Source organism: Cyrtonyx montezumae, unplaced genomic scaffold (genome assembly GCF_038088225.1).
Source record: "Cyrtonyx montezumae isolate F1298 unplaced genomic scaffold, pur_monq_1.0 scaffold_3, whole genome shotgun sequence".
NCBI classification, from domain to species: Eukaryota; Metazoa; Chordata; class Aves; order Galliformes; family Odontophoridae; genus Cyrtonyx; species Cyrtonyx montezumae.
In genome coordinates this window covers 15,014,650-15,040,167 of record NW_027072034.1, presented here as the reverse complement: position 1 = coordinate 15,040,167, position 25,518 = coordinate 15,014,650, and the positions used below count along the sequence as shown (strand labels likewise).

Genomic DNA, 25,518 nt, shown 5'->3' with positions numbered 1-25,518 from the left:
GTCTGGTTCCTATCTCCTCCTTGCCTTGTTCAGATGCCATAAATTGCTGCACTGCAGCCCCGGCTGTCACTTCAACAGCTTTCTTTACCCTTTTGGAGCAAAGTACAGAACGAAACACATTTGAGGATTGGTAAGTAACAGAAGTATTACCTCTAACAGCTGGAAAATGCCAAAAACTACAGTGAGAAAAGGTGAAATGTAAGAATATATCTGGCCAATAACTTTTTATAGTCAAGCTGTATGCAAGTCTTTATGTGTTCTTCCTAGTCATTACCCTTCAGAAGAACAATAATCCAATATACACTGGATTATTTTGGCTATATAAATGTCGGGCTATATATAGCCCAGTATAAGCTTAGGCTATACCTTTGAGAATATCATTACAGAATGCCTGCAGGTTTTGCAGCATGTTAAATCCTAAGATGCCACTACTTTATCCTCATTTATCAAAACAGTTAGTTGGAAACAGGAAGGAGATTAAGTGTACTCCATGTAAATTACAATCTAGTTAGCTTTAACTATCACTAAAGAAAAATAAGATTAGTTCTTCCAAAGGTATTTTGTACCCTCATCTAACAATGCCAACTGACCCTAAATACAAGCTGATTTTAATAAAAACACACTTGAACTAATTTAACCCACTTAAATGTGGCTGGGCTTCAAAGCTGACTGGTATTTCCCCTGCACTGAACAGTGGAGAACTCTTCAGTCAGCTGATCTGGGTATTTCTCATGTTCCCTCATGAGCAGACACTGCATCTACATGAGGGTTTTCCACAACCCCCACTCACTTGAAATAAATAGTGATGAACACCATTTTTCACATTAAAGAGATTAGAATATATGTTGATAGAAGACAAACTGCAGCTTAAAGAGCTCTGTGTCTCATGGGAAGATGAATACCCAAAAAGAACAGTACCCACACAAAATAACGAAGGTGGACAGTATATTTTCATATATATCCAGATGGTATAAAGACAAGCAGTAAATTAGGAAAGGCTCACCTAGAAGTCCACAAGGGAGGGATTGGATCTCCAACAAGAGACCCTTCCCCAGTGGTGGTCAGTTCTTAAATGGGGTCTGGGAGATGTGGAGCCAGGCTCCACCCCTTCCGGTCACACAGTGCATTGCCTTCACCTGTGCTCCTGTGGCTGACTCAGTGCTCACCTCAGGTGATCAATCAGTGGTTCAGGCCGTGATTCAACAGGTCCCATACGCTAATGTCTGTGCCTTTCTGAAAAATAAATGCATAGAAATTATTTCTACTGAAATTCTATCCTGATATGTGCTTGTAAACCACAACATTATCAGTATTTTTATCCACACTATTGTCCCCATTAACATTTTAAAACTTGTGGTTTTTTTTAAATGCACAAATATTTTCCAATAATTCAAAATAGGAATTTTTGCCTATGTTGGGTGTTTCTATTGCTATTATAAAAACAATTATATATATATATATAATATATTATAGCTATTATATAAAAAAAAATCATTTCCAAAGGGTGATTTGTTTATCCTTGATATTTTTCTCATACCATAGACAGATTGGCTCAAAACTATCTGAGCAGTTTCTCTGAGCTCTTTCTCCTAGCCAAACACAGGACAACGGTGCTGCATAGTTCTGGCCCAAAGATGGTGAAGAGTCAACAGACTCAATTTTTTTTATCGTGAGTTTTGCTTATTCTCTGAATAACTATCCAATTTAGAGCAGTCATTTTCTGATTAATGATAAATTTGGAAACATGAAAATGCTTGTAGCAGGCAAAGAAGTTATTCTTTATAAAAATGTTCTCTTGTTTTAACTTCATGGCCTAAATGTAAAGTGTCAGCAGTTATTTGGAATGAGGTTTTGGGAACACAACTGAGTTGCAAATGTGTCTATTTATGAGAAAAATTTAGAATCACAAAATTCAGAGTATTCACCCTCTGAAAATGTGCCCCTTTTCAGGCAACTCAGAAAGAAAATTAAAGAAAAATATACAATCTCTATTCGATAGTTGCTCAACAAACAAGAAATGTTTTATTTTTCTGAAATGGTATAAAATCAAGGATTTCAACTAGCAGAGTAGCTTCCCTTGATTATTTTCTATGCACCCTACTTTGTCCATTCAGAGTTCTGTTGTCCGCTTTGTTTACGTCTCCCTCATTAGATTAAACTAATCCACATGTATCTTGGTTTATTTATAGGAAATATCACTCCCTCACGGATACCCCTTGCTGATGACAGTAACTTCTATTTTTAGTTGAGCAGCATATTTACTGAGTGTTGGTGCAAGTGTTTAGTTTCAGATTTGTAACACAGTAAGGTTTTCCTGAGCAAACAACCTTACGGACATCTTGCTATGGGTGATAACTAAGATGTAAAATGCAGTTTTTAAGCAAGTATTTATTCTTTCATTCCTGTGATCTAAATATAAAAAATTCCAGTAGTTTCACATCTCAGACTGCGTGTGTTTTGTGGAGTTAACATCTCAGCAAGTATGTATATACATTAAAACAATAAGCAATTGACAACATACATTTCTTTTTTGCAAGTCTGGCAGAGATATGATTTGATATCATTGCAGGCTGGCCATTCTTGTGTTCATCATGCTACCAGAAGAGTTTATCACTGGACCTATCTCCCCTGAGTATTTTGGGAGAGCCCTCTAGTGAGATAACAGTAGGGGTTTTGGAGAGGGTTTTCTTATAATGTTACATAACAACACTGAAAGGCATGATAGGCCATTGCCACAACAGGGGAGATGAAAGACAAAAAGGGTATTTTGCCCAAATAATCACAAGCCAGGTGCAAAAAAATCACTGCAGATCAGGATAGATAAGAGTGCTTTAAGGAACTGTATAAACCGTTGTGATTCACACCCCATATGTGATTCTTCATTCACTCTCCAGTTTGAAAGAAAAAATATAGATAATAACAGCTCTACAACTTATATGCTGCATCTTTTTTTTTTAATAACAAAATTCTGCACCTTTTTGCATAACATAAGTAGGAAATACTGTCAGATTGTCATAGTTATTGACTCTTTCAGGAAGTAATTTCACAGTTCTAGGTGAGCCTTTGATAAAGTTCTGTGTTCTTGCAGTATCAGCTTTGAGTAAATTCAATTATGTTCAAAAAGCTGAATCCATTCAACATCATATACAGAATATAAGTAAAATTCTCCTCATCTTATTCTGATGCTAACTAAAATAATTCTATTTATGTTTTCCTGAGTTAATTCCTTTCAGAGCTGCCATTCATAACTAGTCAATATGATATATAAATAATACCTTCAAATAGAAATAACCTTTATTAATGATTTGTCCACCCACATGCAGCTCTGCAATAAACACTAACTTCATAAGGACATTTGAAGTAACACATATTCAAGAGACAGGAGCTGAAAGAAAATTAGGAGAAAAAAAAGCAAGTTTAATGTAAACTTACTGTAAAATTTAATCACATTTCTGTAAAGACAAAACTCACTGGTTAACTTCTGTTTGTTTAATGAAGCAGTAATTTCACCTGCAAAAGGACCGAAGTTTTATGAGTAAGAGCAGTACTTGACTGTGCTTAACCAAGAGGACAAGAACAAGATCGTAACGTCACGCACACCTCGCAATGTCAGCTCTTGGAAAGACGATCTCAAGCACTACTCTCATGCTGCTTTATCCTTCTGTATATGTCCAGTACTCTGAAGACTGGAAGAATTAAGTAGCATTGGCTACTAGAGAAATGTCTTGGTGTGCTTCTTTACAGTGAAAAAATGCTACTCTTCTTGAAAGTATGCATTAAAGCAAATGGAGCTACTTAAAGTATAATTATTGAGTGCCATAAAAGAGCAGGTCAGGAACTTAATAAGGGAAGTGTACAATTCAGAGTGCGCAGGAAGTATTTTAATGGAGAAGGCCAACAGGTAGTCTGAAGATATTTTCCTGTTTCTACATACTGCATCATAATGTTTAATTAGTTCACATCCAAATCTGTGTTTGGAAGGATTTTTTAAAAAATGTCTTCTTAAACAGCTATTAGAAAATGTCAGAATGTCAGAATGCCACTATCATTGCAGTTGGAAGGAACCTCTTCAGATCAAGGGGTCAGATATTTTCTCAAGCAAGGGCAGATGTCACTGACATTGAAAACAAAACAGCTCACAGACAAAAAAAAAAAAAAGATATAGTAACTAGTAGCAGGTGAAAATGATATATAGCATACCATAGTAAAATAGTAAGTTTGCCCTTTTGAGCAAAAACAAAAGCATAAAAGCAATTTCATTTCTTTTATTCAGTAGCAAAATCTACCACACAAATTATACATTTTATTTTCATTCAGTGAATTCGTAAAGAAAATCACCTTCTTAGAGCTCTTAGTGAAAAATTGTGACTGTCTTGTTAGTACATTAATAGTAGAAATGTCTATCAGGTTATTTTCTAATGACTCTGTCTATAAAGTCAGGAACATCAAAGCGGTGTGAGAAATTGTAACAATTAGGATTTACATAAGTATTTCTTCCATTTTTTATGGTTTTTGTCTTTAAAATACTTTTTAAAACAATTATTTCTGAAAATTTCTTAGTAAGTGAACATGACATTAATACGCTGTGATGTAGAATACAAATATAGCTCACAATGAGTAGGTTCAGTGACATATTTGAAGACACTAATATTAGACTGAAGTGATGTACACATTTCTAGTATTTTTGTATTCTGAGACTTTTCCCCTTTATCAGTGGCTGCAGAAGAAAAATTTTAATAATCTCTTTAAAGGCTGCTACAACTAGGAACCCTTTTATTTACTACGTACTTATAAAATTATGACTGGATTTAATGCTCGATAAGAATTGCTGAAAATATCTAGTTCTCAATTTAGTCTTCATTGAATGTTGTAAAACAAAGGTTTTGAAAGTTTTCTAAAAAAAAACAAAAACAAAAAGAAAAAAGTATTTTCTAAAAAACAGATTTACTGTCTTTCCCCTCGGAAATAATCCATGTTGCCCCTACAGCATCACCAACACTGGAAACAATGTTTGTGCTCCCTCTACTGGTTTCACAGCGGCATAAATCTAATTGCAACTACATCAATAGCAACAGAGAAAATACAAATGTAAAGCACCATATTTTTTGCAGCTTCCTTAAAAGGGAAGTTAAAAATGGAAAGTTGTTCCTTTCAAATGGAAAAATAATGCATCACAAAAATAGATTTTATTTCTAAGCTTTCTGGTTTCTTTCCCAGGATCTACAGTTGAAAAATAAAATAATGCCTTGCACAAAGGATGACAGCATTTTTTCAGTATTAGCAATCATAGAACGGCTTGCATTGGAAGGGACATCAAGAATCGTCAAGTTCCAATCCCCCTGCCACACGCAGGGCCACCAACCTCCAGTTCTGGCACTAGACCAGGTTGCCCAGGGCTTCATCCAACTTGGTATTGAACACCTCCAGGGATGGAGCATCCACAGCCTCTCTGGGTAGCTTGTTCCAGCACCTCACCACTCTCTCTGTGAAGAATACCCTGACATCCAATCAAAACCTTCACTCTTTGAGCTTAAAACCATTCCCCCTTGACCTACCACTGTCTACAGCTGTAGAAAGTTAATTCCCCTCCTTTTTATAATCCCCTTTTAAATACTGGAAGGCTGCAATAAGGTCTCTTCTCCAGTGAAGTAATTTTTAACAATCCATCATGTTATCAAAAATCTGATCTCTGTGGTGGACAATCTGAAAAATGTAAAATAATAGAGTTTATTGAATAAATTATTCACAAAGGAGATTTAAATAACCTTTTTAACGCTAAAAGTAGATTAATTCTGAATTGATTTCTCATTAAGCCGAATAACTCCCCCAAAACAAAGAATAAAAGAATAATATCCTCTTGGGGGTGATTTACTCCTGTTTTTCTTTAGGAGGGGTTCACACAAATAAGATTTCACTGCTTCACTATACTGGATTCCACATACAGTAGTCTATTGGGAAGAAAAATAGGTACTCTGAGCAATATAACTTTCACCTCCAGTAGGGATGCAGCCTACAAAATTCTTCGTCAGTGTTTTGAATTTGCTGAATAACACAGGGCTCTTCTATTTGCGGGGTGAAGCCATCTTTGTTGGATCAGTCATGTGGTCTGTCTGAGCAGTCTTTCAAGATGGCTGGCAATAAGATTTAAATGAAACAAGCATTTATTTATAAATAACAATAGTGGTTTCAAGATAAACAGAAAATATACATTTTGCCACTTCGGGTTATCATTTCATTTACTACAAGTTCATCTATGACATTACAGAGCTAAGAGAAAGACGACCATACCATGCCTCAGGATTGTCTTAACTCCAGTATGACGTATCCTGAACAAACACTTATTTGAGAAAATAATTCTCCTCCACTTTTGTTCAATTTAACAGGAAGGTGGGATGAGCATAACAACTACCAGGAAGGGCAAAATCAAGATCTTGCTTGCTTCCTCTGTGGTTTATGTATGATTAGCATCTGACACGCAAAACATACTACACCTTCCATTTCTTTATAGAATATGTGTACCAAAATACACGAGGTAGTACTACCTCAAAATTGGCACATTAAGGAGTCAATGGCCTACATGCTGTGCAACGTGGCACAAAAATGCATGTTTGTGGCCAAAAAATGGGTCAGAACATTGGCTGGTATGTAAGCACATAAAATAGGAGATTGGAAATGACATTTGGGATGGATGTAAGTAAGCCAGTGTCTCTACTCCAGAAATCCTACATCCAGAACACATGCTGAGACACACAATGAGAGTACAGCATAGTCATCAGATCACAGCTGCATCCAGCCTCAACCAGGCTCACCCAGTGATCTTGAAAGGGAATCTGGGAACATAGGCAGCCACTTACCCCCACTTGCAGGCACAAATCCAGGTGTGGCTCTGTCCTGTAATTGTCTGCTCATGCAGAGACCAGGATGACACAGCTGGTACTTGCTGACTGCACCAAGATGCCTTCTAGAATATGAAGCTCTGCTGGTTGGTGTCACAGGAGCTGAGTTATGGACCATGTCTTTCTTTTCCTGCTCTACCTCATTTTAGGAAGAAGATGTATTAATTATAGCCTAGGCCCTTTTCCAGTCATCATTTCCATAGCAGAGTTAGGGACTAAGCTTCATTTCAATGCCATTAGCAAAATGGAGCAATCCACAGCAAGCTGGCCCCATATTAGTACAATGAAGCTACTAATGAGGCTCCACAGCATGAGCATCTCGTAATACAGAACTGACACATTTCATTTTTTTAAAACACAATGCCATTTAGAAATATACCATATAGTCTTAGTATATAGTATGGCTTGGTAAGTGTGAAGTTTGTCATTAAATATACAGTACTGGATATTTAACTCTCTATATTTAAACAATAATAATACCCAGAGTTTGTATATTTGACTTTTCACTGTAACACTTGTTCTGACTTCAGCTTCCAAGAGAACCTGTTTAACAAGTGTTAACATCAGTTTGAAAAAGCAATGCTCAGCTCTGTGTCTTGTAATTTCAGGCTGAAGTCTACATCATGAACTACAAATACGGAGAAAACCTATTGCTCATGTGTTTAGAAAATTGCAAACAAAAATAATAACTCACAGAGAGATTTTCAGTCCATCCTTAATGACCCTACCTTATACATGTGAATACTGAAGAAGACACATTTAGAAATATCCACTAATACATTCATCTGGGAATCCTATATATTGGGAACACACACAAAAAAAGCCAGATGCTGATTCTATAACTATAGATGCAAGAAATTGATTCTCTACCTATAAATTAGACAAAGAAACAAAACATAGTAACTGCATACATCTATACTGTGCTGTAGATGTACTTTCAAGGCTGAAAAGACCCAGGTCTCTCAACCTTTCCTCATAAGGGAGGTGTTCCAAGCCCTTTGTGGCCCTCCACTAGACTCTTTCCAGGAGATCCATGTCTTTTTTGTACGTGGGAGCCCAGAACTGGACACAGTACTCCAGGTGATGCCTCACCAGGGCGGAGTAGAGGGGGGAAGATCACCATCCTTGACCTGCTGGCCATGCTCTTTTTAATGCACTACCTCACTTTCCTATTAAAAAGAAAATAAATTAAAGTGAAGCATTAGCTGTGTAGATTGAAAAATGTAATAATGCTGTAGATCAGTCTGTCAGTTAAAAAAAAATCTCATATAGAAGAAAACAAACAAAAACACTAATTAATATTTGGCCTATGACAAAGACACTGTCTGGTAAAAAAGAGACAGGCCTGCGAAAAAGATAGATGTTTTCCACAAGTTATTCTCAACTGTTAACTATTTTTTTATTAAAAAACAAACAAACAAACAAAAAAACCTTCAAAGAACAAATGTAAGTTAAAAAGAGATTAATGGATATTCAGGAAAATATCTACTTTCAAAGAAAGGTCTGTAGTTCTTAAAAATCCAGCCTTTACACATTGACAAAACTGTGCATCATCAAAATCCGTATGGCTTTGGAGAGCTGTTGGTTAAGAACTGAGGGAGGGGGGGAGGGAAGACAAAAAAAGAAAAAAAAAAAGACCTCTGTCTTAGTTGGGAATATATTCATCTCTAACATAAATGGCTGAAATGGTGAAAATGGGTATCATATTATTTTTAGGTGTAAAAAATGAAAGAGATAAGAGAACAAACTTATGAACTTGGGAGTTATTATATATGAAAACATCTGTACTATGCTAAAGAACTTAAGAGTGTCTTTATAAACTAAAAGTTCTAGTAGGAATCAGTAATTCTGATGCATAAATAAATTAGAGAATTAGATTTGCATTTCTTTATTAGTGTGACAGCTTATTTATACTTAAAGATTATTGATGTTAAAATGCACTTTCTACGTTAATTCCAAGCATGTATCTGTCTATTTTCATATTTTGCAATATCTGTGATTTAGTTTCAATCAAAAGTTTGGTCTCTATCACTGTCATTTAGTAACCGGAATAGATTTTCTAGATGAAGATATTAAAATTGTAGAAACCTAAGAAGAGTGCTTTAAAGTCTTCATTTGTTAGTTTCCAAGCTTTTAAAAAAAATCATTTTTTCTCTTCATATCTTCTTTCTGACTTTCATTATACAGGTAGCAGTGACCTGTATAATCTTTTTTTTTTCTCTTGTACAGTTTATGAACTTTACACTGATCAGGTATGGGAGAAATAGTAGGTTATTTGTTTCACAGAAGTACAACAAGTTAATAATTACTCTGACCCTCTGCACAGATTCTCTATTATGTTACATTAAATGAAATATGATTTTCAAGATGTTTTTCAATTAAACTGCTGATTTCATGTGTGACTACAGTTTAAGTAAAGACTACTTCTTACTTTGTAAACTAAGATTCTTTTGATGCAGTGTGTTAAATGGAAGCCATCCTATGCAAAGAAGCTACCTTATATGTCAGAGGAAATTTTATTCTCAGATCTAATTAATACTTTTTCATTTTGGTTTCCTCTAACTCCTGCCATGAAATTAAATTAAAATTGCTTTAAAAGTGCTATAGTTACTATTCTGGCAACTTCTGAAGATATTGGTTCTAAAACTTTATAAGGCCTAAATTTTACTCTGCAAACACTGGAAGAGGAAATGTCAGCAAGTATAAATGTATTTATTATAGTCACTATTGCTACAGAAGGGTGATAGTGCATGCTTCTATCAGCATTGTAATGTTAATAAATCACACGCAGGCAAAGTGCATAAAATGTACCTGTGAAATACATTTGTGGGTCACAAATTTTATTTACTTACAACAGTGTGCTTTTGGATAGCTCAACAGCAGTTTAGAAAATAAGGTGTCAGATGCAGAAAAGTTGCTAAAATCATTATATCCAAACATTTTATGAGGGAAAGAAGTGGAGGCCACGTTTTCTTGCTGGGTTGTATATTTAAGGTAGTTACCAAGATGATAGTGAAGCAAACTGACACAGTGTTTTCCCTTAATTATTTCTACTAGACATCGTTTTTTTGCAAAGGATTAAGGGACAGATTCTTATTACAATGTCTGATTTCTGTGTGCCTGTCCCTTCAAAGGCAGATCATACCCAATCTTAATAATGCTTTTACACGTTCAAGGGGAATTAACTTACATCTTGGTGATTGTGAGCTAAGGACATTTTTATGCGTATAAAACAGCCTCCAAAGAATTTAACATGCTGGTGAGCTTTTGTCTACTGACTGGATGTGCTATGCACTCTTCACTGTGCAGAAAAATTAAAGTATATCTTGAAATTGCAAAGACCTCACAGAAGTACCTGCAGAACTGGTAGTTTTACTGGTTGGCTTATTTAGCTCTGTATTCCCTGCAGAGGTCAAGTTCCACTCAGGAGCATGAAAAAAAAAAAAAAAAAAGACTGTAATAGACTACAGTCCTTGCTCTGTAACAGGGTCAGATAAATATTTTTCAGGGGGAAGTAGGTGCTAAGGGTCTGTGGTGGGCTGCTACCAGCAGGGGAATATAGGGATGAATCTTGAAGGAGTTCTGCAGTCAGGACAGCAGCCTGGCATTCCTGCATCCAAACACATCTTCACCAGTGCACTCCAAGACTACTTCTGCTTTTATCCCGGTTCCACGTAGCGTAGGTAGGATATCAGGACACTGACACAGTGACAGACCGGTCCAGATCCAAGTTGCTGTCCAGTCTAGCCTGATTTCTCACAGCTATAGAGTTTGGGTAAGAGGAAGGCAGCTCAACAGCCATGTATCTGCTCTGCCCTCAGTCACTCAACTGCTCCCTTGGGATGGCTGCCTCCGTTTGATGACTACATTAAACACTTCACAACCTGAGGTGCTCATCTGTCTTAAGTCTACTGATCTAGGCAGATAAAATCACGCCAGCCATATTGTTCATCACTCTGAACAACTGCACTCGTTCAGTCGGCAACGCGAAGTACTGAAAACAAAAACAAAAACAAAGCATCAGTACTTATTGCTATTTCAGGTATCTCGCAGGACAACTCAGGTTTTTTATTATTTGTTAAGTGATTTTAACCAGCTTTCCAGCTGTTTATGAGACTTTTGTGTCACAGGGGAAGGGGAGGCACTCTAGCTCTTTTCTGTTTCTCAAAGACGCGTTTCGTTGTGACAGCATCCCCTAGCCTTCACAAGAAGATCTACTCCCCCACAGCCAGACTCGCCGACCCACGGCTACCGCCATTGCCGCCCACGCGGCCGCCGCGCAGCCCGCCCTTGCCCCGCCTCTTCTCGCGAGACTCCTTATGCTCGCGACAGCGGCGCGTCGCCATCTTACCCGCTCTCTCGCTCGTTCGTTCTGCTTCGCTCTGCGGCTGAGGGGCGAGGGGTGGGGGGCGGCGCGTTTCGGGGCCGCTACCGAGAAGCAGGAAGCGGGTTAGCGCGGGGCGGCTGGGCCGCGTTTGCCGGCGGAGGAGAAGCGAGAGCGGGGCTCGCGGGGAGCAGCCGCCGTTCGGCTGGTTCCGCCCCCCTTCGTGGCGCTGGGCCTCCTGCCCCTGCCGAGCGGCCTCTGCCGAAGCGGGAGGCGGCCTCGGGGGGCGGGGGGAGGCGCGGCGGGAGCCGGGGTCCCGGGCGGCGGGGCGGCACGGAGCCCGCCGCCGTCGTTGGCGGCGCTGCTGCCGGGGAGGCGCGGGGCCCGGGCCGCTCTGGATGGTGGTTAAAATGATCATAGAAAACTTCGAGGCGCTGAAATCCTGGCTCAGCAAAACGTTGGAGCCCATGTGAGTAGCCGCGACCCTGCCTCTCTCCCTCCCGTGTAACCCTCCCTCGGTAAAGGCGCGAAGCTCCGGCTGCTACCCTCGGCGCTCCCCCGCCTCCGTGGGGCACCGCGGGGCCGCGCCGTGCCCCCGCTGTTCTCGGCGGGGAGGCAGCGCTGTCCTTCTCGGGAGGATGCGGCGTCTCCCCCTAGCGACCGTGCTTGTCGGTCGCGCCCGTCTTCCCTCCCTTTGTAGTGAGTGGAGGTAATGCGGGCCTCCGGCTGCCGCGCTCCGAGGGCTCCCGTGTAGCACGAGGCTTTCTGCAGATACTCAGACCACGGAGTACAAATGTTTCCTCGCTGGATAATATCGTGGTAACGTTAATATGGGAAGTTGGTTCTAAATGTTTAGCGTTTTGGGAGTGTGGTGCCTATAGGCGTTTTGGATCAGGGCGAGCTCTTGTCTTGCCATTACGAAACAGCACTCTAACATGTCGGTATTAAGCTGGTGGAGCGTGATTTGAGTCAACATACCTAGAGCTTATAAATGAACTCTAGCATTAACTTTACTTTCAAGTTCCTAGTCTGTGGTGGGCTTTACTCTGACACTATTGAATTGAGGTGGAGAGGGGGATCAGCTCTATGGCTTCCATAGGCATTAGTTAAGTACACACACAGTTTGCGTGGCCCACGATGAAATAGCCCAAATAAAGCTCAGGAACTGGGGAGACATTCTTTTTTTCCATAAGATCCAATGAAAACACAGCTCTGAAGTAGTGACTCTTGAGCTAAATTCTTGTGGACTTTGAATTAGGCCTGCACAAAATTTCCCTGAGTGCACTTTATGTATAAGATTTAATCCTTAGTACTGTGATAGAATCGTGTTTTGAGTTTTGTTCAGAAAAATATAGATGTCTTTCTTACGAAGGCGGTGAACTAATCTTCCTCTTGTGTTAATATAAGGTGTTACTGAAATAACAAAGCACGCTCTGTTCTGTGGTAATAGATCTAGCTGACCTGTTACTCGCAGTAGTCTTCTAATGCAGGGTGTTGCTTGTTAATATCTCAATGTTTTCATCTGTGAAACTTCTGTTAATGAGGACTTTGATGTGTCTTTAGAGCATACTGTTCAGGAGATTTGCAACAGGCAGTACTTAACTTTGGAAAGTCTTGTAGTTTCCCACATAAATGCTGGTTAGTTTGAAATGGTAGGGCATTCTCAGTTAGACAGTTGCCTGGGGATTGATGTGCTACCTTTGAACAGTTTAGGACTATTGTCAAATTCTGTGAAACCTGAGACTGGAAGTCCACTGGTGTTTGCAGTAGGGCTTCAATTGACTTCAAAATTATACTCTTTCTTGAGTGCATATACTAGGTTATTTTGATTTTACAGGTCTGTATCCATAGGCTTCTCTGCTTTTGAGCCTTTTGAGCCTGCTTCTCTGCCTTTGAGTATTGCACATCAGAAGCTGAAGCTTCACTGTACTTGTTTATTTTAGATTCCCTACAAACAATCTAAAAAGCATCAGCCAGATAGATTTTAGCTAGAGGTGGTTATGATTCCTCAGCTCTCCCCAGGCTTCATTCATCAGTGACGAGCAGTGGTAACTTCTTGTGGTGAAAAGCCTTGGATGTACACTGTTCCTCTGTTTATCTGCTGTTTGCTAGTGATAGTCAACAGTTAAAGGCTGGAGTTTGGAGTTTTCAGGGTTTGAGGTCAGTATGATTTTCTGTTTTCAGTCACTTAAGGCATCAGGATGTTTCTCTTAAGCTTAAATGTGAACAGCTCAGATATGGTTCTCATGCTTGAAATGTATGTTATCAGGTAGCTAGTTGCTGACCTGGATGATGTTCAGTTTTCTGAATTTTCAGTTTGGAAGGAAGAAAGCCAGCAGGAACTGTTAAACTCAGCTGCCTCTGAGTTTTGTGCTCTGTTCCGTGCAATGGCATCGTCCCCCTATGCATCGTAGTGTAGAGATGCTGTCATTTCCCAGCAGTCAAGTACCTTGGAGATGTTTCTGAGCTGAGGTGCCTGAAGTGTATACCTATAGCCAATAGCTTCTGTCTGTATGAGAACTGCAGTATGCAGTTTGTTGTTTAGCACTGCAGGTGTTGCCCTAGCACCTTGAGGCCCTGAGTGCCGGTTACCTGGAGGTGTTACTGTAGGCTGAAAATAACCTTTTACTTGTCTTTTCCTTCTAATTAAACAGAAAATGTGCTAGGGGTGTACATCTGATGGCTCTTAATGGAAACTTTTAGCTGCAAGATAAGCAGCTGAATTTCTCAATTAGACTAAGAAACCTATCATCACATCCTTATGGTGGTGGTGTTTTGACAGTTGTAAGGTGTGAAATAGTTTTGAAGAAAGCAAGTGAAGAAGATTCCTGCACACCTCTATGTATGCTAAGCTTGTGTGCTGAATATCTAGAGCTAGGAAGGTAGCTGTTGTTTTCCAAGTTGTCAGTTTCAAAGTATCCAGGACTTTTTCATCAGAGTGTGTAATTTGTTGTGAAGGCTGTAGCATGTATAATCCTGAAAGGTATATTTCACAAATAGAAAACAGTAATATCCATAAAGGCTGCTTCCTCTAACTAAATAAATTATCTTTATATTTTAAAGCAACAGCAGGTATGTGAACATTTAGAGTATAATGAAACAAGCGTTGTGTATATGTTTCTGTAAACTGGATGTTGTTGGGTTACTTGCAGGTGGTGCCTCTAGGAAGTACATTTTGTAGTGTTTGGAGCAGGGAGGAGTGGAGGGTGGGGAGAGAATGTCAGAATATAGGTTTCAGAATGTATTTATTTTCTTCCTCGACTGACCTGATGCCTTTTTCAAAGCCTTTGTGATCCTCCATACAAACACTGTAACCAAGATGGGGTGTGTTGCACTAAGGCAGAAATGTCAAGGAATACTATGCTGGGGCATATGTGCATTCCAGCTCTACTTGAGGGGTGGTACTTCTCCAGTGGCTTTCTTCAGTTCTCCAAAGTATAGGCCTATTTTTCCTTATTTTTTCTCAGTGTATGTGGTTTTGGAAATAACTTCAAAACAACTGCATTTGGTTCACAGTGAATTACATAACATGCATACAAGCATTAATGATAGGTGTATGTGAGTGTAGTAGCAGTGTAAACAAAGTAGAAGTGGCTGCTTTGTGTTGACTAGAACTGTCCTGTACGTTTAACTCACGCTGGCTCTGGGAAGAAGATAGCGTGTCAGCGATTGTCTTCACAGCTTGCAGACTGCAGTGTGCTTGCTTCCTAGTATTACATAATTTTTTCTCGACCATGGTATGACTCCTGTAATGTATTTGAAAGTAACATTAAACTTGAAGTATAACCTCATGTCCATCACCTCTACATTTTGTACTAAGGCTTTGCTAAGCCCTTTCTATTGTGATGGATTTCTTTTCTGCAAGTCTGTTCTAGATCTATAAACTGTGTGTGTATGCTTGCTAGAATGTCAGGATGTGGCTTGGCAGATTGTTAGGATGGCAGGTCTTTTTCGTTCTGTTGCTGACTGTTTTGTGTAAATGCCGCTCTCGAGCACCTTGCCTTTGTAAGATGCTGTAATATTCTCCCCCTTGCCCTAATTCTTCACTGTGGAAAATTATATTGTTTTTAATTACTTTGTGTAAAATAAGTGTAATTAAAATCTTCTGGCCTACTGAATTTTACTTACAAGTGGAGTGAGCTTCCTGTATCTTTTTTTTCCCCCCTCTTTGCTGTATTTAGGTTTCTGAAAACATTTGTTCAGTTGCTAAGTCAGACTTACAAAGAAGATGAAAAAAAAATCTGAAACAGTGTTTGTGCAATATTTAGGCATCCCTCATTAAAATTGAAGGGCTTTTTGCGTCATGTAATTCTGTAAATGATAATGGTATCTAAACTATTTTGACAGAATAAAATCCAAATTTTTTTGAAGAATATTTTGAGTATATTTGTCATTAGAATATTTATGGGGAACAGAATGTGCTGGCATTCTCCTGTGTCTTCGCTCTTCTCCTGCTTGCTGTGTTTTTCAACCTTTTGTTGTTAAAATCTCATCATGTTACTTATGTGTTTGGATCTTGCTTAATTATTAGTAGGTTGCTGGTTAGTCATCTTCACTCACTAGCTTAAGGAAGGTGAATGAAGAAGGTTTAACAATGGTGTAAAGAGTATGATGATGACACAAGTTACTGAAAGAATAGAAATTGAAATGAAAATCTTAAACATGCCTTTGTATGTTCATGGTGTCCACTATCCTGCCAGAAAGACTTAATAACCCATCAGGAGGTTTCAGTTTAATTTCCCATAAGCTTCCTGAGTTTTAAAGCATAGCAAGAAAAAAAAGGTTCATTTAATTTAGAGTTAAAACTTGAATGTGAAGTATATTATAAATTAAGCATGAATGCACATAATTTTTCCATCACTTTGTACTGGGGAAGTTACTCCTCTGCATCTGTTATATTTTGTAGTTTTTCATGTAACTCGTGAGAGTCACATATTTCTAACTTTCAGTTCTGATACTGTTAAGCTTATTTGGAAAAGGTACTGTGACAGGATTACAGCATTGGGTTATAAGAAGGGGTACGTGAAATCAGGAAATAAAATATGTGAAAATTATTCTTGTTTTGTTGGTCCCTTGTTCTTATGACGTATGTCACCATTGGTGAAATGGAACTCCTTGACTGCATCACAAGTCACAGGTAAAACAGTGATCTTTGCTTTCTGTGTTGAACGTGTGCTGAACAACCAGCAAACTAACAGCTATTGCACCTCTCGAGTGCTGTTTTGAGTCTAGAAGGTGGCATTTTAAGCTGTTGTTTGCTGGTTGCAGCTGTATGAGCCTGTCAGATTGGGATATCATATTCTAGAACTACAGTGATAACATCAGCATCTTGTATAAGAGCATTGGTGGCTGTTGCATTCCTCAGTGTACTTCTGTGTGCTTATAAAGAGCTATTGAAAGTGGCCATTAGAGGAGTGATGTCTGAAGATAGGTCAGGCCTTGTTGAATGAATCTGTCAGTCATTGAATTTCTGAGTTCTGTAGCTTTTTACAGGTTTTTGAGCACAGAATCTTGTAGCAACATAATCAAATATCTGCTTTAGGCTGCTTGTTCTGCCCAGTAAGGGGCAAGGCTTTCTTGCACATCCTCACACCTGCAAATGCAAAGCTCTCAAACATAGCTGTGTCCACAGTGGATAATGTCAAGGACCAAACAGTGTGCTGGAGAAGTATAAATATTAATCTTTAGGCAACAAAAGTGGATTGTGAAGTTAAAGTTATTTCTGAGGATCAAGGTGAGACAAATAACATGCACCTACATGTTACTTCCTTTACAGAAAGATAATTTGCATGCCATTTGTGGTTTCAGTGTATTGTAGTAGTTTAAATTTGTTGAGAAACTAGTTTCAGGACTCACAGCACCTTCATTTAAAGGTACATTCATTCTTAAAAAAGCAAAAGAAAAACCCTTGTAGCTTCTTTTACCTTTGTGAAAAAACATGTGTGCACTAGCTGACTCCTAAGTGAACTTTAGGTTGAGGTTCTAGGCATTAGATGGAAACACATAGATGTATGTGAAATTAACAAATAGCCTTTTGGCTACAGGGACACTTGGTGGAAGTTTCTCTTCTTGTTCCTTGCTTTTCCCCAGTCCCAGAGAGTAGACTTTGCTTAAGCACTGGCAGAATACATCCTTAGTGTAGTCAAAGTTTATTCTTCCTTACTACTTGGGGAGACGTTTATTGGCTATTTGTTCTCTGAATGTTATAAAATGGCTATACAGTGTTTACGTACAAAGGTATTTTGCTGATTAGCTTATCTGCTTTGCTGAATTACCTGGAGCTATTTTGCTGTAGTCTTTTTAAGTCAATATAAGCTTTGTTAATAAGAGATTCTTTTGTGTCCAGCTAGCTAGCTACACCAGAAAAATTTCTCCACAAATTTCATACAATACATACTCACTGAATTTGTAGATTAATTCATGTAATTAAATATGTTTATAAAAATTAAAGTTCTCAGAACCTATATGTTTTAAAGTATGTAAATCTGAATATTGGAAACTGATAGGTTGAATGTTGCTTAAAGAATTGCAAAGAATTAAGCTACAATTTTGAAACTAAATTAGAGGGGAGAAAGAGTCCGTGCAGAGAAGGAACTGCTTTTCAACCAAGTTACTCATACATTCTGAAATATTCAGTGCTTAAATCTTTTTACGGCTTAAACTTTTACATGTTTAGTTTTCTTGTGCTGCTTTTTTCCACATTTGAAATGGTTATTTGAAATGACTTCTGTAAAATTGAACGAGATTGGAAACAATGGGTTTTGAAAGAGGGTTTTGACATTTTCCTTGAGTTTTGTTGTAGCTGTGTACTCCTGCTTGTGCAGTGGAGCAGAGTGTTTGATGGGTATGACCTTGCTTTCTGAAGCTCTCTTCCAGTGGTTAGTAGTTAAGGTATCCAGATTGTTCCTTGAAGAACACGTAGAGTTCTAGTGAGAGTTTTTTGTCTGTGTATGACTGAATGCTAGGTAGTTTTTACTAAAGCAGGATTTCTATAGCAGTCTCCCTTGTCTAGCTTAGAGCAGTGGGCACAGTATGTTTGAGTAATGTAGTAGGCTCTGCAAAAAAGCAATGCCAGGGGTAAAAACATTTTGTGTTTCTGATCAAGATCGTGTATCCAGAGTGTGGGTGTAAGAAAATGTGCTGTGTTGTTTAATTGTAGCAGATGCTGGGATGTACATCCTGCAGTGGAAGTTGGATCATTGCTTATACCAAACATGCTTTGCTCATTTAAAAGAAGTAATAAGACAAGGATAAATTCATGTGATTATTGTTGTGTGTAGCGCAGGCCTATGAAAACTTGAGGGCACGTAGGAGATTTAATGCTGTGAAATGTTATTTTACTTGTTTAAATGCATGTGAATGTTTTCTTACTAACCAAATGTTAGCATGAGAATGAAGTTAAATCTAAACTGGTCAGACTTCTGCATATGTTTGATTCTGGCTGAGGTCCTTAATGTCCTGCACTACATTCAGGTTAAGTTAAGCATTCAAACTTGTAGCAGTTAAAAATTTGTAGTACCCAGTGAATGATGTAATCGGCGTATAAATTTATTGAAAAATTAGAAATGCTGCTTAAACTGTTTGAAATTTGTAGGTAGTAGTCTCATTGTGTATTTTTTTCTAAACACTCAGTTAAGGACTTCCCTCATGCAGTGTGCAAGAGGAAGATATGCTCTATGCTGTATGATGAACCATTTCCGTTGCACAGTATATTTGGCTGCTGTCAGCATGAGTGGCTTTCCTATTTCAGTTAAAGTGCCAATGCTTAATAAAGTGTTGTCTTATCTAAATGAGTATGAAATCCAAGTCAAAGAGCTTAAGAAAGTTGATAAAACTACCTCAGAATGGATGAAACAATACACAATATATCTGCAGTATCTTTATTGTGCATGCATGAATATCTACACACGCAGACTCCCGTTCTGTAAGCAAAGATTATTAAACTAGAGAATGTACAAATTGCATACCAGCAAGCCTCCCATAATCCTACCCATCAGATTTTAACAGGACTAAGGATGGAGAATCTATACACAGTATTTCAGAGTTGTGTTGGGAGTGAGAATGTCCAGAGGAGTTGCTTTTTATGAAAACAACCTTCCCCCCAGAACGCTAATAGAAAACAGAAATTATCAGACTGTATCCACAGTTTTGTAAAGTAAAGCAGTTGTTTTTGTGAAGTGATCTCTTATTCCTCTCTTCCACCTGCTGCTAGCAATAGAATTTTTCTACCATCTTGAGGAAAAAAAAACCTCTGAGAACCAGTGAAAATGGAAGATCATGCTGCAAACTTAATGTAAACATACCATAAAGTTTTCTAAATTAACTAGTATGCTGTTAGTTTATGAAAAGATTTTTTCCATCTCATTCTACTGCAAAACACATTATGAAGTAATTCATCTTTGCTAGTATTTCTCATATATATGTGTGTATATATATATATACATAGATTTTTTTTGAATGGCTGGAAATATCTGCTTTTGAAGTAAAAATATGCATTTAAGTTCTCCTGGTTGTGTATAGGAGAATTGCTATGCTTATATATTGAATAGTAATGTTAGAATTCAGTACATTTGTTTTGTTTGTATGTGGTAATTCCACGTATGGAGTCATAAATTGTACAACAGTGCCATGGGAAAGGGTGGCTCTCTCTTTTGGAGCCAAATGAATGTATGTTTTTATTGGGGATATTTTCTTGAGAGTAGCTTGAAGTTAATTCAGTGGATGGAATGCAATTCTGGGATCACTGTGCAGGAGACAAACAGTATCTGTGTGGGATGAGGGGGAAAAAAGCAGTGACTGTGTGTATGTAGCATGTGTTAGCATTAAACCTTTTGGAATATAGATGGATTTACAGACAAGATTTTGTATTTTCTATCCTGCTGATGGGAAAGGAATTATTTTAAGCTGAATATGAGGCTGTCTTATAGTCTTGTAGCAGCTGGAGGTTTAATAAACTGCAGTAACTGACATCTGTGGCTTTTTACTTGATTTTTTTTTTCTGCTTTTTTGTTTTGCTCTTGTTTACTGAATAATTATGGATGCACTCATCTGCCATGACTCGTTAGTGACTTCTGTCTTTCTGTTAGCAAAAAAATTGTGGGAATAAATGAAACACTTTTAAGTTGAATTTTTATCTAGTATTTGTGAAGAATAGAAAGGAGAAGAAACGACAGCGACGAGAGGGATTATCATGTGAAAATTTCCCCCTCCTCCTCAAATTACTTTTCTTTTATGACTGTTGGTAGAAAATATGAAAACAGCACCCTAATGTTCTGAGCTGTCATTCATCTTTAAACTCAGAAAAGGATGGAAATCCTCTGTAGGATTTCTGTTGAAGTCAGATTAAGGAACAATAGGATGTGAACCCCATGGGGGCTCTCTTGGATGAGACCTCTCGCTGCTTGCTGCCTCATTGCTCAGGCAGCATGTTAGACGTTGGCTTCCACATCTTCTGGGTGGATGATGTGCTCACATGCCAGCAGCACAAGAGCAGTTCTGCCATTCTTGATGTGTGAAGTTGTGTTTCCAAGATGACTTGGTGCTTGGACACCATTCTTGTTGTAGGTAGAGAATTATCAAATCTGAACTGAGGTAAAGCAGACATGACACTCGGAAGAAAAGACTTCTGAAGAGTTTTCAGTTGCTGTACAGCCTCTTGTTCAATTGGCAGTGTGCAGTTGTGTTTTGTTGTTTTGTGTGTGCAGATTCCTTTTGAGTTGAAACTGATTGTAAGCTCTCATCTCATGTATCTATGAATAATGCATACTTACACTGAAAATCGTGCCACGTCCCCTGGCAGCTCAGGTTGCTTTTGCAGCATGAAATACTGCTATTGCCTGCCTTCTGCAAGGCACTGAGTTACGTTTGAAGCTTTGACCTCTAACTTTAGAGAGCACTGTTGTGAGCCCTGGGTATCCAAAGTGTCTGCTTAAGACAGATGCTGACAGATCTGCTTCCTTTGCTTAATGGGTGTATTTGTGTGGAGGATGTGGTGCAGGAGATAGGTTCTTTGAGGAGAGGAATTAGGTAGCATAATATCTAGCATGATATTGTGAAGGATATGCTTTCAGTGTCTAAAACGCATCATTTAAGTTATCAACAGTCAGATTAGTCATTAAATCTCAGTGCTGAAATTTCATTTGTTTAATGTAGAAGAGATTGGTAGTAGCTATTCTATTCTATTGGGTCATCGTGTACTTATTCACTGGAACAGTATTTATTTAATACTCAAATTCAGTGCAGCTCCCTGACTGTATTCTAATTTCACAGTTATTTTTGATTGGGACAATGTGCAGTTCGGATGCATCAGTGTGATTTTATTTCCTCATTAGTTCCTTGAAAATATTACTTAAGTAGTGGTACTAACTTGGATCATCACCTAAATAAGCCAGTTGTCTTTAGCATATCATCAGTGTGTGTATGGTAAATCTTCCTTTCTTTTTTCCTTTTCAGTAGCATCACTTCTGCTGTATTACTGCATTCATTTCTAATTATATAGGCTAACTTTACACCATTAAGAGTTTGTCAGTACTACAGATTTATCTTCACTGATCTCATAATTGAGATATTATGGAAGTACTTAGTGTAGCTTTTATTATTCTTCAGGACTATTAGGCAGTTAAAGCTGTTCTACCCTAAATAGTTCGTTCTGAAATGGTCTGTGAAGTATTTGGAAATTTTGCTTCTAGGGAATCACCTCACCAGAGAAAAATGTGATGCTTAATGATTCTTAATCTCTGGATTCACTCTTAGAAAGTACCCCTTGATATTTTTCAATTACCTTCCTACGAAAGACTTTGATCTTGTATATGGTATTGGTGATACAAGTTTCAGACATTCAGTTTCATAATTTAATCTCTTCTATGTTTTTGTTAATCTATTTGCAGATGTGATGCAGATCCATCTGCCCTAGCTAAATATGTCCTGGCTTTGGTAAAGAAGGATAAAAGTGAAAAGGAGCTGAAAGCATTGTGTGTTGATCAGCTGGATGTATTTCTTCAGAAAGGTATGGTATTTGTTGTTATTCATGGGTGAAAAGGTTTTGTTTATTTCAAACTTTTAATATAGAGTCCTGTGTTTACTTCTTTGCCAGGTTTGTTATTTGGAAGCATGTAATTCAGTTGCCATGAAACAATAAAAAAAAAAAGACGGAACCACAGGTGTATAGGACAATTTGTGTGTGTGTGTGTGTGTGTATGTATATATATATATATATATAGTATTATTTATTTTATTTTATTGGCTTGTTTTTATTCCTACAAGGAAATTAAGAATATTGAGAATTGCTGCCTGAATTAGAAGCACTGAATCTCTATTAAAAAATAATCTTCTAGATGGTTGATAAGAAGGCATCAGAAATACTGATTGAATGCTTATATGAAACATTGTCATTACTGATGTGTCTCTTGACATTGTAAAAGTCCTTTAAAAAAAAAAACAATTAATTGTTCTAACTTTCTGGTAGGATTTTTTAGTTTTTAAAAGCAAGCATTAACAGAAGTTTTGAATACTGATTGTTTGTTTTTATTCTTTACTCTTAGAAACTCAGATATTTGTGGAAAAACTGTTTGATGCTGTGAATACAAAAAGCTATCTACCTCCACCAGAACAGCCATCGTCAGGAAGCCTAAAAGTAGAGTTCTTTCAGCACCAGGAAAAAGAGACAAAAAAAGAGGAGGTAAGCACTGTCTTTATTTTAACTGTGTATCTTTTTTTCTTCATTCCCCTGGCTTATTTACTTGGTTCACGTTGTGTCTGTTTATGAATAGCCCCAAGTTTAGCCTCAGAATTTGCACTGCAACTTTAAAATGTCTGAGGGTTCGTGCCTCTTATGCACAGTGTTTCTGAACGTAAACTCGTAGGTAGTGTAATTTCATAGGTAAGTCAGAATAGTCCTGACTGTGCACACGGATTTCCTGGGTATCATAGAAAGTGTGGTACAACCTGTATTAGTTCTTTCCTTGGGAGTCTGCTCTAATTAATACTGCCCTTTTAATTTGCCATTCCGAATGAATCCTCATTCCTTCAGCTGCTTGATTCTGGAAGCATTCTGGCACTGGTGTTTATACGGTTCTATGACCCAGGTAACCTGCTGAAACTACATTATTATGCCACTCATGGAACATTCCTCTGCACCCAGGTCATCCACTGTACCTCAGTATGGATTTCTCCACTTGCATCCAAAGTAGATGTATTTCCAGTGCAGCGTGATAAATGTTTTTTGCACTACTTCATTTTCTCCCAGCAGGTGCTCTGAATATTCTCAGAAATGAGAAATCTAGTATGTTATTGTATTAGAAGTAAAAATCTTGTTTTATTTCATTTGTCACTGCAGGCTTCATTCAGTATTTGAGATTTTTGTTTTTATAGGATTGTGCAGAAATCTTTAGTATAATGTACTGATTTAATGTATGTAATTGAAATTCAGATAGTTAAAGAGGAAGAGCGAGAGAAAAAGTTCTCCAGGAGACTGAATCACAGCCCTCCTCAGTCAAGTTCACGCTACAGAGATACCAGGTAATAATTTTTCTTAATCTCTTACATCTGCGATCAGCTGGATTTGGACTTTCATGACATTTCAAGTATTTCCTTTACATATAGTCACTTATTCGGAATAAAATAAAACCATTGCAACTTACATTTAAGCTGAGAGTATGTGTTATAAGAAACGGTGTAAACTGTCTAATAACCATTACTTTTGACTTCGATTTTTTTAATGTTAGATTTGTAGTTTAAATTTCAACACTTATTCTGCTCACTGTTGAGTTGGAATGCCTGTAATTTTACTTTAGAAGCTTTCCCCTCACTTAATCTTTTTGATAATTTCAATTTGCAGAAGGTGCATTTTGGGGCAGAAACAATCTGGATGATGGAAGTAAAATCCATAAACCAAATAGACGTATTTTAATGGTCTTTTGATGAGAAGGGAGGGACTGCATTTTTTTGTCTTTTATGTTATTTACCATTGCCATAGTTAGAGATTTTTAATTCTTTTGAGTAACAATCAGCAAATTTGCACATTTAGAAGCCGCGACGAAAGGAAAAAAGATGAGCGTTCTCGGAAGAGGGATTATGACCGAAATCCTCCCAGAAGAGATTCCTACAGGGATCGATACAACAGAAGAAGAGGGAGAAGTCGAAGCTACAGCAGGAGTCGGAGTAGGAGCTGGAGCAAAGAGAGACTGCGGGACAGGGATCGAGACCGGAGCAGAAGCAGAAGTAGAACACGAAGCAGAGGTACCAACAGTTGGTCTCTAAAATACGGTGAATGCTGCTTACAAAATTTAGACACTAGACTAAAACTGTTTTCAAGCTGTACCAAAATTTCTATGACTGTTCTTGTTTTATTGTTAACTTCTAGCTGTTTTCTGTGGATACAAAGCTTATGTGATATGTTCTCAATTCTTATTTTCGCTTCTCTCTCACAATTCTCTGATACCGTTGGCCACTACTAAATGTGAAACGAGCAGAGAAGGCAGAAAAAGCAAAGTTAATTGCATTTTGTTAAGCTGTAGGATATTTGAATATGCAGAAATTAATACTAATTTCGAAAGGTAGGGCTGGCAGAAACTACGTGTTTGTCAGCAAATTGCTTGTTAAACTGCATAGTACAGGTCTATTCTTTTTGTGGTATTCCCTTTGGTGTCTTGGGAAGAGGCTGAAATTACTATAGTAAATATGTACATCAGCACACATAGCTGTAGGACTTTAGGCTTCTTTCAGTACAGTAGTTCTGCTGTTCAAGTAAAGCTTCTTTTTAAAGTTTATTTATCTGAAGTGAATGCTTTTTCCTGATAGTTGCAACTGATAAATCAAAAAACAGCACTAGGATTTGCATCATCTCTTTATCCTGACTTAAAGAACACGGATGTTAAAATACTGTAGTGCAGATCTCCTGTTTATTGTTTTTGTTTGTGAAGAATGGGCTTTTCTAACATGGTCTTACAAGCAGAAATGTAGAATTCCTGAAAATTAGCAAGCAGAAATTTTTCATTCTGCTTATTCATAAGTTCTATAGCCATACTGCAGTGTCATTAAATCTTAAGTTAATGAATATTTTACTGTAATGTCTTACAAGTAGTATCTTACAGTAAAACCTTTGTTTCTGTTTCTAAGAACATAAGGAAATGCCTGTTTAACTCATATTTGCCTGCCACTTTTATTAATAAGTCTTTAATGTGCTGTTGTTTGAGTATGCTAGTTTACCTTGTGTGACAGGACTCAACTGTCTTCATCTGTTTGTTTGCTGTTTAATTGCTCATAGTATTAAAAAATTAAATACATGCAAGTTATTCTCTT

At 37.9% G+C, this 25,518-nt stretch overlaps 1 protein-coding gene across 3 annotated transcripts in view; it reads left to right on the top strand.

The window, feature by feature from the left end:
- The first annotated feature begins 11,502 nt into the window (after positions 1-11,502).
- Positions 11,503-25,518, top strand: part of RBM26 (RNA binding motif protein 26) — a 46,660-nt gene continuing 32,644 nt past the window's right edge. The window contains exons 1-5 of one of the 3 annotated variants that reach the window (XM_065744074.1): positions 11,503-11,689; positions 22,107-22,225; positions 22,761-22,897; positions 23,648-23,736; positions 24,245-24,456. In XM_065744074.1, coding sequence (XP_065600146.1) covers positions 11,619-11,689; positions 22,107-22,225; positions 22,761-22,897; positions 23,648-23,736; positions 24,245-24,456 — 628 coding nt within the window. In that variant the 5' untranslated portion in view covers positions 11,503-11,618. The remainder of the gene's footprint in view (positions 11,690-22,106; positions 22,226-22,760; positions 22,898-23,647; positions 23,737-24,244; positions 24,457-25,518) is intronic. The other 2 variants (XM_065744075.1, XM_065744076.1) reach the window with 2 other exon arrangements.